Source organism: Lates calcarifer, linkage group LG5 (assembly GCF_001640805.2).
Source record: "Lates calcarifer isolate ASB-BC8 linkage group LG5, TLL_Latcal_v3, whole genome shotgun sequence".
Taxonomy (NCBI): domain Eukaryota; kingdom Metazoa; phylum Chordata; class Actinopteri; family Centropomidae; genus Lates; species Lates calcarifer.
Window position 1 is genome coordinate 17,250,361 of NC_066837.1, and position 14,289 is coordinate 17,264,649.

A 14,289-nucleotide genomic window follows, 5' to 3' on the forward strand; every position below is an offset into this window, starting at 1 on the left:
ATGTGTGCTAGTTGCAATTTATTTTGGTAAATAAATACAAAACAGAGACATTTTTAACATGAAAATAACATTATTTGGACAGTTATGGTGTTCTCTATATCTCTTCAGCTGTTTACAAAAAAATCCAGACTGAAAAGTTTTACTGTAGGTAATCTCAAAGCTATAATGAGCACCTTCTGCTATAACAGGCATTGTTAGGGACGGCTTGGCAGGGGTCCTTTGAAGGCCTGCAGTTACACACAAGAACAAGTGTGTAATTATAGCAGCTACTTTTGACAGTTTAACTTAAGAAAACAGATTGCCAAATTAACAGTTATGCTGCCATACAATGTGCTCATTATAAACATACACACAAATCCCAAGAAGCACACACACGCACGCACACACACGCATAATAAAACCATAGCAATGTCTTCTTTAAATAACCCACTACATACTCTCCTACTAGTATAACCTGTCTGCAGTGTCCTTTTGAACTGAGCAGAACCAAAGCAAGTTGTGAGCCAAACACACCACACTTCTCCACTGCGCTACATTCCTGCTTTAGATCAGGCCACTACTCATGTTCCTACAAGACAGCTAGTTTCAGGTAGCTTCACATTGTTCACACAATTTTAACATAATGATAATGTTGTATATACTGTGTAAAGAAACCTATATACTGTACAAAACTATACAGAACTCAGAGACCTTACCTCTGTGTTATACACTGGTCTGTGCCATTAGATTCATAGAGTCAGTGTGAGGAAATGATGATGGACTGAAGCAGGTAAAAACAAAGAAAGACTGGACTGGACAGATGTATAAAGTGATGTCATTACCACACATTCATTTTGGAGACCATTGTGTGATATGAATGCAAGACACGTCATATTGTTGTCCTGTACTTAGATGAAGGTAACCTGAAAGAAAAAGGCAGAAGATGCATGAAAATGGCAAAATGGGAAACAGGAAACTAACACTGACAAAGAACTCCACATGAGAATAGGCAGTACGTCAAATGATCCAATTATTTCACAGCATGGACGTAGAACCTACAGACATTTATAACACACACACACACACACACCTGAATACTAAGTAGAAGATGTTTGGAAGGTTGGCAAAAATCCAGTTCAGTTCACTAGAGGGATGAATTAACTGATGCTCCAAAACAAACGTGGTACCACAAGCACAGCTCTAGTGTGTAAATCTCCTTTCTATCACTTCACACAATATACAGCAAAAGATCAAACCGATATCCCCCAAAAAACAAATAAGATACAACACAGTTTACTGAACACTAAACTGGTTCATCTGTGCTATAATTTACAAAAGTGCTTTCCTCTTTGACAGCATTTCCTGTTAGTTTTTTAGGACAGAAAAAATTCTGTACCATAATACTTGACAGTACCTGCATTTTGATTACCCAAAGATTTTTGTTTTAAATCTTGTCCTGTGTTTTTTTTCCCCATTTTATTGTCCTGAGTGTTAAAAAATGGTCTTTTGTGGATGATCCACTTGTGATTGGGATTTTCTTCCATCCCCAAACCTCAGCTCTGCTGAGTTATTTTGTTTTGATCAAGTGTTTCATCAAGTCATCACCAGCCAACAGTCTTTAAAGTCACTGTTGAGTCTTTGTGGAAAAAAGGACAAGGGAATAGGACACAGTATTGCTTCAACAGCTCTGGCTTTGGCAAGTCTTTCATTGGGTCTTTTACACCCAAAAGAAAAGGGAGGCCATCTTGGAGGACAAGCAGGACAGAACGAGACAGAAGGACAAGTCTCCATCTCCTATTGGTCCTTAGCGGATGATAGGTTTCAGCCAGGCTTGCCGTGTGCACCTGTCGCTGAACTGTTCCATTCAATTGGTGGATCCTCACACCTGGGTTGATTTGACTCGTCGGAGAGGATGTCGTCCTTTGGGGTGAGCGGGGCAGGGCAGGGGGGTCTCAGAGGGCAGGTCTAGACTGCGCTGGTGAGGCAACGCCGCGAGGGGAGGAGCACATCGGGAGGGGCGGGGGACGGGATTGGCTGATGGTCATGTGATCTCAGAATACGGTAGCCCTGGAGCCTAATGAGAGTGGAGAGGAGTTTAGGAGGCTTTATAGAGCTAAGGAAGTAAAGGAAGCAGAAAACATTTGAAAACATTTGGGAAGTTAAAACCTGGGGGAACAGAGAAGATAAACTCGACTTGTCTGAAACAGGAAGAGGCAAGAATACAGAGTGATGTCTAGACAAGAGAGGGTGCACACAACAGAGATATCAGACAGAGAGAAGCACATAGGAAACACTCAGACTAAGGTTATCAGTGAGGACACAAAAGAGTAACAAACACCTCCAAACACATTATTGCTTTGCCAAACCCTCTCAGTTAAAAAAATACATGTACATTTATTGCATCCTTTTGATCATTTTGATGTTCTCTCCCCCACCCCTTACCTGGAGGCCACTTAACTTTTCGAGTGGACTCTCCACACGGGGCAGGCTGAGGAGAGGGAGCCCAGCGGAGGGCTCTGGGCGCTGTGGAGGTGGGGGAGTTGGCACCGCTATCTGGGTCGGCTGGAAATTGTTGATGACACATGACACCTGATGGAGAGCACAGAACAGAGGTAAAATAAAAAAAAAGGAGGGGAGAGATTCGCTCCACTGCACTACAGAGATGGATGATTTTCTGGCTCTGAGTGCACATGGAAACAGATATTGAAGAGGGCACTTACAGTACTGGAGGGAGAGACAGAGATAAAAGAAAGTGAGAGAAAGAATGAATTATGGGAGGAGGTATTGAAAGGAAGCTATAGTCTTCAAGATGAACCACAGGCATCACTTTGATCTTTAAAGTTAACACCAGTTCCTAGAAGTTTTTCTGGAAAATGGGCTCAGAGTAAAAGGTCCAAGACTAAATGAGGCTATTTGAATGTGCCTTCAGTTTAATCCATTCCCATTCATAGGTGTAACAGTGTGTGTGTCCTCCATCACACAGGCAGGAAGGCTCTTTCGCCTCCAGTTCGCCTTAATCATCAGTCCATCCTCCCACATCCTCCATCTCTCCTGCTCCCACATTATGCCAGCACTGCTCTCTCTTTGCATTTTTCTCCCTCCATCATACTAATCCTTCTCTCTAGTGTTTTCCTTCCTGTCTCTCTACCCTTTTCCACCCGTCTCCTCCTCCTCCATATTTTTTGGATTTTATCAGTCTCTTCCTTCTCTCCCTCTCCATCCTGCTTCTCCAAAGTCTCTTTCTCACCAGAAAGGCAGCGATGGCCCCTCCAGTGACAAACCCGGCCAGGACATCGTTCCAGTGGTTTCTGTGTTCGGTCACCCTCACCACCCCTACCAGCACGGCCAGAGACAGCAGCACCAGGCACAGGGTGGGCTTGGTCAGACGGGTGCCTTTTGTCCGGAACACCAGGGTCACGTACATCTGAAGGACAGAAAAACACTTGAAATGAGAAATGTTGTGTTATTTGTCCATGCTGGGTTAAATCAGGTGTTGAATCCACAGGTCCTCAGTGTGCCAGCTGAGATCACTCAAAACTGTGTCACAGCTTGAGCAGCCTAATAGGCTGAACAGCTTGAGTAAGCCACAAGAGGCCGCTCTCGGCAGTGATTTTAGAGCAGCTGAGTAGTCTGCTGAGGCACCAAAAGACAGCACCATAAAAAAAAACTGCTGTGATTGGTTTACTGTGGCTGAAAAATGACAGAAACATGGCACTGCAATTAAAAAGAGAGCAAAAGTTTTACTCAAGTTTATGTCAGCCGTACTTAAATCATAACTACAGTAAATGTTTCAAACAGAAAAGTGCATTAAGATGATTTCTACTCTATTGCTTTGACAAACCTTACATGCTCACATCTACCTTGGGATATTAAAAACATTGTTGATTTGGTATCAGTCTAAAAAAAGATTAATATGTTTTTAGACTGATACCGTATAATCATTAATAAAGCCCTTAGGTACAACCTCTAAACCCTTTGTAAAGGGTTAACAAGTTAGTTTACCTCTGCTTCAGTCAAATCTTAGCAAGGCAAAAGCATGCCTAGTGGTACACGGCAGTTTTTGCTTGACAAACATGTGTGATCAACATACACAACGTCATCTTGTCCTGCAATTACCCTCTTGTGTTCCCCTTAACCCATTGCCCCAGAATAGTTTCCTACCACTGTGTAGATGGCTGAATAAAAGCTGAGAGCTGCGTCTTTGGAGGGGAAGGATTTGCGGGCGGACGCCACCAGGTACGGGTTTCCCGTGCAGGCCCGGCGCTCCGCGATATACTGCAGTGGAGACTGGCAGCCCAGAGCTGTGTAGTTTGGCTTGCAGGCAGACAGGAAATGAGGCGTCTGGTTTCCTGTCACCACCTGTCCGGCATTGGCAAAGATGGTGGTGGTGAAGAGGCCAAAGGAGTAGACACCTGGGTGGAAAAAAAGAGACAAAGTGAGAGGGAGGGAGTGTGTGTGTGTGTGTGTGTGTGTGTGTGATATGGATCAATGAGGGTGGTGAGAGTCAGAAACAAGCACTTAAATGGGAATTAAACGGGCGCGCTGACTGCTGGCTATGTGGGAGTGAAAGGTCAAACAGACATAGCCTTTGCTTTTTTGCTTCTTAACTCCAGTCCATCACTTTAAAAGATTCATAACTTGTATAAATACAGGCTACAGACATGATAAAAAAAAAGATTACAGAACATCAACAGAACAAGGCATAAAGGGCAAAGGAAATTAGTCCACCAGTCCCAAAACAAAAGACAAGAACTCTTACTGCCCAGTCCACATCCTGTATGACAGAGGAGTGCTGGTGTAAGTCTTAATGAGCCTTGGTCCCAGAGTACAGAGGCTCTATTACTCAAAGCTAAAGAACCTCTGATCTTTAGGACTATGACTGACCCAGAAAACGTACGATCCTACGGAGGAGAGGGTTGAAATAACAGCAGTCGGCGGTCACTATGGTCTTCTCCTGAGCTCCCTCAGTCTTCACAAAGAAACTGGTCACTTCCCCGATCAGAATCTGGGACGCAGAAAGGGAGAGAGAGAGAGAGAGAGAGGAAAAACCACAAACATTTTTTCTTTTTCAGTCAAACGGAAAGCTAAAACTGTGTGGTTAAGGACTGACCAGCTTCACTGAATATTCTGTCAGTTAAATACAGTGCACAGCAAAATTATTCATGAGTGTTCCTCCCCTCAGCCTTGCGACGATTGCATTTTTCCTCAGCCAGTTTGCTTTAAATTTCCTTCACCATTTGGCTGATCATGCTGCTTTAGTAAACCTAACACCTCCCATTCACTTTCATCAGTGGGAGTTTCTCCACCTCAAAGTCTCATAGATCTTCTAACTCTCTTTCTCTTCCTCTTTTATTGAAGCTCCATAAAAACCATACTATACTTTGATTAATATCATGCAGGTTAACAACCTCAAAAGTGAACATTGGGTTTGCCAGATAACATAAATTAAACACATCTTCCATGAAATGGTTGAAATGTATTAGCTAATGTTTTATCTCACCCTGATCAGGCCTTAATAAAATCTCACACTTTACTATTACACCCTTAACACATTTTGAACTACCATTTAGAGAGTACCCCCACCCCCAACCCCCCACCCCCAGCTTCTGGCAGCCATTTTGGAAGTAGTTTTAACAAGTTTAAAAGCCAAGAAAAATCAGCAGGACATTGATCTCTTTTGACAGAGGAATAAATTGACTAAACACCACATAACACATTCCTGGACATCATTACACCCTGCATACTGCACCTGTCTGATCAGGGGAAGTGCGCTGACAGAAGCATGGATAGATGTAGGTTACATGCTCATACAATATACATGGCTTGAGGCCAGGAGCGTGGGACAATGCTAATGCAGGAAGGCTCACTGCGCTCAGTGTGACAGATGAAGGCTGAGGTTTACACTAACGCTAATGTTATGGACTCTGAACCACCAACGGAAGGTGCAGCGGGAGTTGTGGGGCTTGTGTGTCTGCATAAATAATGTCTTTGGAGTATGACAGAATCTGAGTGCTGCAAAGCCACGCAGCATTCAGGTCATGTGTGTTAGGGAAAGAGGGTCAGTGTTCCTTAAGAAGTCCTTACCAGATTCAAACTTTTGCATAAAGACCAGACCTTCATCATGTACATTCTGAAACATTGTTGATTAAGTCAGCAACAGTGCGCAATATTTCTTGCGCAGTATTCTTTTTGTTCACTTTCACAGCAGTCCTGGTGTTTTGAAACTGACCTGCCGAGTAGCTGACAGCAGCCATGTACTTCACTTACAGTATACTAAAAACCAAACAGAGCTAAGTCAAACTGATTTCAATAATTGCGCTATAAGTAATGCTAGTATACTTGACATCAATGGCAGATGAATAAGCAGCAAGTTACAATGGGATATGGTAGAAAAACACTTAACTGACAACACATTTCTATTAAGAGTAGACTGCTGCTTTACAAGTAAAGAAATAGAGATGATGATTAAAGGACAGCTCTGAACAGAAAGTGTAATGGTGTCACAGAATAGAATATAACAGGCTAATACTGCTACAGTTCAACAAGCCTTCCAAAGAATTCTAAGCTAAGGGGAGAAATAATCTTGTTAAAAAAAAAAACAAAGACAAGAAAAGAAAAGAAAAAAAGAGACAATTTTTTCATTGGCCTCTTGCTTCTCTTTCCTCACTTTTATCCTCACCAAGCACAAACAAATTTGACTATGATTTATGTATTTCTGCAGGGAGGTTTGTGTGGAGGGTCAGCCATAAATGATTATCCCTGAAGCTGGTGGAGGTTTGGTACCTTGCTGCAGGCATTCTGGCAGAGCTGGTGTGTGCCAGAGATTAGACAGCTGGATTATATGTAGCACATTTTTACCTCTGGGCTGTCTCAGAATCATATCACCCATTGTCCATGGTTAAAATCACTACATACTCCCACCGTGGGTATAGCCGAAAGCCTTAAGGATCACAACATGAGTGGGTATCAGATTTGAATGTAAGTTAATGTTACGCTACAGAGGCAGAGATGCTGTGTATCATACATGATGATTGATTATATTTAAAGCTGCATGCTGTGAAAACTGGTCCTAAATGGCCCACATGTAAATTTCAGTGGGGTGCTCCAACCTGTTGAGCCCTTTGAAAGCATTGTCTGTGCTGACAGAACCAGGGGCCACGGTGCGTTCCACCGAGGAAGCGTGATTACAAAGGACAGTATTTTTTGAGCTTACCTTGAAACATGCGGCTGCCACAGCCCTCAGATTTTCAGAAAGGCTGTTGCAGACCTTTGGGCCGCAGGAAATGAAAGCAGTCTTCCCTCCATTCTTTGAACTGGATTTAGGCATGGCATGAAAATGAATCAGAGCATCTGTGGGTTGTGGCAGGAACATGTGTAGTGAGATGATTATGTAGTCGGGATGCATTAAAGACTCACCATCAAAATAGAGCATCTTTGTAGAGTTTATACAAAAAACACTACCAAAAAAAAAAAAAACTGTGTAGACTAACTTTGACATGAGATTGATGTGTGCTCTGATCCTGGCTTGTGTTTAACTTTACTGTCCTAATGTATTTCTGGGAGTTTCTTGTGTGAAGTGAGTGTGAAGGAGAAGAAGAACGGAGGAGACAGCAGCCACTGATCACAGTCAGCTTGCAGCTAAAGGGCAGAAGGCATAAGAGACTTGTAAATGGTGTTGGCAATTATTCACTGTGAAACTGAGATTATAGATTAAAGAAAAGAGGTTGAAGGCAACATAATTAAAAACTATCAAAAGCTGTCTCTGCAGTGTGGCCAATTTGTTTTTTTTGTTTTTTTTTTGTTTGTTGTTTTTTTTTTTTTTTAAAGCAACCCGAGGAAGTGTGCCAATTTATGTGGTGTGCATTACAAAAGGAAGATGCACACAATGCAAGCATTGTCGCTAGCTTAACCTCAAAAAGGAAGATGTATCTGCAGGGCAACAGGATGTGAAACCAACATAGGTGCTGCATCCACAGACTTTAAAAACACCCACATGAACTGAATGGCTACAGCACATTCACATACATACACTATAGCCAAAACATAAAAGTAGTGAAGTTGAAAACAAAAAAATAAGAAAAGGAATGAATACCGATTTGTAAAATCTGCTGTGAGATCAATTTGTCTTCATGGCCCGAGGAAGACAGCCAGTTTTCAAAGTTACTCAACTGAACCAGTCGAAAGCTACAAAATAACAAAAGAAATTCCTCTAATCTGATTCTCACTTTAAAACAAATTCTACTTATTTCTTACAATGAATTAGATCATTCAACTATTTAATTTATTCTGGTTCAAGTGAACTGTCATTTATAGCTATTATATATATATATATATATATATATATATATATATACAGAAATTCTTACCTCTATTGTAAATTATTACCTATTATTATTATTTCCAATTATGCGTACACTATATGACAATCATCAGTTTTCCTCAGGAAACAAGAGGGTATACTATTCACTGCATACTGATAGAGATCTGACAACATTAACTCTTCAGAAAGGTCTTTTACATTCTGTTACTTACATCGCCCCCACACCCACACTTTGCTTTTGACAGATGTTGACTAGTTTGTCAGGCTGCACAGGGACAATAACAATTTTTCAAGAATGAACCACTGATTCCTTGAAGCAAGATCAAACCAAGTTCAGAGAGACTGAAGGGCATGTGGGAACACACAGGGAGGGAGGGAGAGAGAGAGAGAGAGAGAGAGAGAGAGAGAGATGACATTTGTGAAGAGCATATCTGCACATTTGTTAATAATATAGGAGGTCTCAGTATTGAAGATGACTTGTTGAAACATGCATTTGAGGGTTTACATTTGAATGAATTATTCATTTCTGGTGTCAGCTGCACTGTTTGTCACAGCTTGTGTTGAATCGTATATATAAAGCAGCAGCTAGAGACAATAACATTGGACACTGAATGTTCTTGTTACTTTTCCCGTCTCATGTTCTCTCCCTGCTCCACACTGTGATGGAGAATGAAGTCTACATTCCCATTAGGGAGGCGGTTGCCATGTCCACTCCTTTATCATTCGCTCAATTACTTCTTTCAGCAACTCCCAAACCAGTGTGTTCACATTGACGTTTGATGGTGACGGGCTCCTACTGAGTTGTTATATGATACGTTTCTCCCACAGCCATGTATTCAAAAGTGTCTGGTGTCAATACTAATCTGTTTTCATACTGATCTCACTGAAAGGTTACTTCCTACTGCTTTACTGAGCATCCACTTTAATCACAATAAAAGGTCTGTAATAGAAAGAAATATAAATGTATTGATAGCACAAGGCTTTGAAGTAACCATGGTTCGCTCCAACAGCTTGTATTTTAGAAGTCTCTGTGTAGTAATCAATATCAAAGAACACAAAAACACTACAATCTCTTGATTTTTGACTAAGTGCTGCTGCAAAGCCTGCAGATATTAAACAGGTTTTTATGGTAGCTCTGTAGTAATGACATAAACAGAAAGAATGAAGGCTGGACTGGAAGCTCACAAGTTTTCTATTGAAGTAATGCCTTGAATTCATATTGCACATGCACACTTTTACATATATCTGTACCACCTTGGCAAAGTTTGACAGGCAACAAATAATATGAGATAACTATTATTATTATTACTATTATAATAACTATCATTTATTTTAAATGGAAGTCTCATTAATGTGTCATTGGAAAGTTCTCCTGATTTTACAAAGCATGTCCTGGAATGGAGGACACAAACACAAAAAACATACAAAAATGTGTATCACACTCTGTTTAAAGCTCCACTGATCAATATTCTTATATTAAAAATAGATTAAATGACTTAATACAATGTAAAAAATGTCCCTTGTAGTGGCAAACTCACAGAGAACTGTCACCTGACTCTGTGGTTCCCCTCAGCTCCACAGAGTGTTTTAACATAATTCTAACTCATTGTTTTGGTTTACGGCCTGTTTGGTCCACTCTTACTGCTTCCAGCAATGTTGTTTTCAGCAGTAAGCAGCTGTTTTCAATAATAAAAAAAATACTCTGAAACCCACTGTAAGCTACTTGCCCATGCAACAAACCACAGACAAAGTGAGTGATTAGCTGGTGAACATGGCAGAGCATTTGTCATACAAAGAACCAGATATTTCCCACACAATTTGGTGGAGATCGAAAACAAAGCTAAAAGAGAGTAAACATATAACTTGGATTCACCAGGTCACTAGAGACATGACTTCAAATGGAGGCTAGTGTCTGTATCTGGCATCTGCTGGATGCTATAATAAGCAACAACATGCTAACATGTTCTCCATAACAACAGTGATAATATGCTGTGTGTTGTGTTTATGGCAAATTGCTTGATTGTGTATATTCTAGGGCTCCAAATCAGCAAATATTGTAGCCACAGTGTTTTTTTTTTTCAATCAAATAGATTTGCTGTAATATACGCACTGTGGCAAAAAAGTAAAAAGTAGATAATGCATTACAAATATCTAAAACACATTTTTTGAAATACTGAGTAATGATAGTGTAAAGAATATCATCTTGCGACAAACAGCAGTGTGGCTTTCACACAGGCCAGAGATTCATTTCAAGAGGAATCAGACCCAAAAACATGTTGAAGCAACAGCAGTAAATTCCATTTGGCATTTCCAACAACAGCACCAGCAACCCATGTAATTATCTTTTTTGTCATTGTTTTTTTTAAACAATAACAAATAGACAAGCACAAGGATACACATACAGACATGAGCAAACAAAAAGAAGTGATATTACACAAAATCAATACCAGCTAACAATATGACACCTGGCTGGGAAGCACAGAGTGAAAAAAAAAGTCTGAAAGGTTCTCAAACAAAGGGTTGCATGCTCTAATAGAAAGTTAGTGAAAAGAGGTGAGAAGAAAAAAAAACAAACAAGCATATGAGTTTGTCTGCATGGTCCAAAGTAACAGGCTGCTCTAATGGAGGGAGGATGGTGGGGTCATTTGAGAGTATTTTTGAGGTTGAGTGGATATTTTGAGGTTCAGAGTAGTGCAGACTGTCAGTGCGCCGGCACACAGCCCACAGCTGAAACACATACACATACCTGTCCATACTGAGGTCATCACTGCCATCCCAGTGCATGTTATTAGACAGTGTCATTTTGAGACATTTTTGAGGCCCTAAATGTCTGAGGATGCTACTCTTAAAACAGTGCATGGTCACATTTTTTTGTTACATATTTTCTCCATTTACTTAAAACAGCAAGGCTGTCAGGGTTGGAGGTGAATTTTATCCTTCTGTGTTTCTCCACCCTCAGCTAAACTCATTTAACTGAACTATTGTGTTAGTTTCTGATTACAAATCAGAGTTTGTTTGTTTTGTTTTGTTTTGTTGTGTTGTTTTTTTTTTTTCAGAAAATAGATACAAACTCAAAACTGGGTCATGATCCCAGCTCTGTTTGAATTCCCTGATTAAAAAAAAAAATACAAAACACACAAGTGATCCAACTGTGAACTAAGACACTGAAAAATCAATGTTGACAGATCTTGGTTGACATGAGGACATGTCGCTATCCTAAAGTAATATGTTAAAACTCATCTAAAGCAGATGTTTGTTTTCTGGTTGGGGAAGTGCAACCAGTTTTAAGATATAATTTTTGATTATAAAATATTAATATGCAAAACAAGGAATATTTTTCCTGACTTATAAATGCTGAAGAATGTGAGGTCTGCATTTTAATGTTAACTTTCAAACTGTAAGTCTTAGAGAAAGGTTGTGGTTTATACTCTACTGGAAATCCACTAGAACAAGGTGAAAATCAGACTTGACAGCCAATTAGTTCTGAACAGATGTTGACTGTGTTCTGGAGGCGATTGCTATGTTTTTCAGCCTGTATTTTCTTTTATCTTAGGATAGTCAGAGGGGATAAAGAGAGATCTCAGCCAGTCAGAGGAGATTGTATGATTAAAATGTAGAAGGACGTTTGTATGTAAACCCCTGAACAGAGAGAAAGTGACGGGACCAGTGAATGGAAAGGAAGAGAGAAAATGGGGGAGTTGATAAATAAGAAACAGGCAGATGAAGCGGCAGACGAATGACTGACACCAACATTCTTCTCCTGCCTCAGAGAGCAGAGATCACATGGCCTCCTTTCTTGTGTGTTTGTGCCCAAACATGTGTGAGTCTGAACTGTAGAAACTGTTAGTAAGACTTTTTTTGTCAGCAGGGGAGTAGCTCTGGAGTTTTTCAAGTGCAACCTCTCAACTCTGACAACTATATAGATGAGCTGAAAGGATGTCTGTGGGAATAGCAGGGCACAGGGAAGAGCATGCGAACGTATTTGTGGGAGACTGATGGTAGAAACTCTGGAGGTTGAGTGGGTCTTAATTGGCTTTCTTTGAGTTTCTCCCTATTGTGACATGATGACAGTGGATTGGTAGGTTGTTCTTTTGCTTTTGTGAACATGACTCCAAACAGTGTGTGTGTGTGTGTGTGTGTGTGTGTGCAGAGTTATATGACAAAAGATGACAATGAGAATCAAAAGCAGAAAAATGTAAAGAAAGAAAAAGATGAAAAGGTGATTGTAACACATAGGAGCATGTCAGAGAAATACAGTCAGATAAAAAGCTCATTTTCCAAGAATGCGCGCAAGACAATAGAGCAGTCAGCAGGCATTGAATCATGAGTTCTGACTGAGCCAGAGATGACTGTAAACTGCTGGATTTTTTTTAACAGTAAGTGTATCCTGACTGTTCAGTCAACCATCACTTTCAATTTTAGAGCTCCTCAAAAAAGAAATACATAAGTGGCTTCGAAAACAACATCAAAACACATACACAGAAACATATTTAACTTCACCACATATACAGGGGATGTATGTGGAAAACAGATATGCATGCATCCACAGCTTCACTCTGCCTTTGAACGGCATAATACACACACTGTGTACTATGAGTAATACTAACAGCAATCAGAACAGGAACAAGTGATGCAGCATTAAATGCCTGTTTGACGTCAAATCATATAAAAAGCAACTTAAGCTTCAGGGGGAGTGTGGAAATTTACGCTAATGTAGCCGTGCATTATTTATTTATTTTTACAGATGTGTTTGTAATTTTCTGTTCCTCATTAACACCTTGGGGATATTGTGCAATAACACTAAATTTAGCTACGCATTTACACCGTGAACTGGTACACAGTGAATGTTAAATGCCTTATCTATGTGTTTATGTATCTATAGTGTGTGTTTCAGTGGATTTCCTCTGCAATTATCCACCTTCTAAAAAATGATGTGATGCTAACTGAAAGCAGCTACTCAATTTCTTATTGTGACAAGAATCACAAAAACCTTCATGAGGATTACGTCAAGTCTACATAAAGCTTCTGCAAATATCACATGACATCTGTTGACATTGCAAGCCCAGTGCTCTACTTTAAACACACACACACACACACACACACACACACATACGCAGGCAGCCTTCTCACACACCAGCAAACGGTAACCATGACAATTTAGCTGCTTCAGCCTCATCATCACCCACACTCTCTCCATCCATCTCTTTCTCTCTGTCTCACCCTGCTTTTATTTTGTGTTTCGTTTATGTGCCGGGCAGCTTTCCCAGGTCTTTGTGGAAGAGAAAGGCTACCAGAAACATCTCCCTGTTTTTTTAATGTTTATTTCTACATGTTTCTTTTCTGATACAAATATAAATCGTCCTTTCTTGCCTCTTTTTTGCTCTCTCTCCTTCGTCACCGCTCAAATCCTGTTTACACTCAGTAAGGTTTTTACCGCGGTTTGAGGTACGATCCCGTTCTTCTTCTCTTCCTCCAGCTTTGCCCCCTTTCTTTTCTTGTCTCTTTGCATTTTCCTCTTTTTCCTCAAGTCTCTCCCTCTCTGCCCTTACCATGTGTACTCCCTGCCTCTATCTCCACCTCCTCATATTCTCCTTGTCCTCCTGCAAGTAAGTGTTCTCTCCATCCGCTATCCCCTTAAGAAGAAACAGAGCGATCCATGGATCAGTGTGGGAAGAGACCTTGCAGCCAATCTGCCAGAGATAGGGTCTGAGTGTATGGCTGGATTAGCGTTCTCATCTATGGGATAGAGCACGTCTTACAGGCTATCACAGTGGGAACGGATAGCTGGTCAGCCGTATCAACATGGGGCTACACGGCCTGCTGTCTTCATCCCAGTGTGATTGGCAGTGACAGGATAAAGCCGTGATTATCCCTTATTATCCCTGCCCTTTTTTCACTGCTCCATCTCATAAGCACGACTGCTGACGTACTGATCTGTCTGTCTGCCTTTCTCTCTGTCTCTTACTTTCTCTCTCGCCCGCTTTTGAACA

General features: G+C 40.7%; 1 protein-coding gene across 3 annotated transcripts in view; it reads right to left on the minus strand.

Annotated features, from left to right (window-relative positions):
- The window catches only part of plppr2b (phospholipid phosphatase related 2b), a 41,435-nt gene continuing 27,146 nt past the window's right edge, over positions 1 to 14,289 (minus strand). Inside the window, exons 4-9 of one of the 3 annotated variants that reach the window (XR_007813273.1) lie at positions 4,864 to 4,984; positions 4,141 to 4,391; positions 3,227 to 3,403; positions 2,438 to 2,568; positions 1,070 to 2,053; positions 1 to 902 (exon numbers count right to left, since the gene is read on the minus strand). Coding sequence is in view for 2 of the 3 variants with exons in the window: in XM_018665116.2 (XP_018520632.1) it covers positions 1,945 to 2,053; positions 2,438 to 2,568; positions 3,227 to 3,403; positions 4,141 to 4,391; positions 4,864 to 4,984 (789 nt within the window). In the remaining variant the exon portion in view is untranslated. Of the gene's footprint in view, positions 2,054 to 2,421; positions 2,569 to 3,226; positions 3,404 to 4,140; positions 4,392 to 4,863; positions 4,985 to 14,289 lie in introns of all 3 variants that reach the window. The other 2 variants (XM_018665116.2, XM_018665117.2) reach the window with 2 other exon arrangements.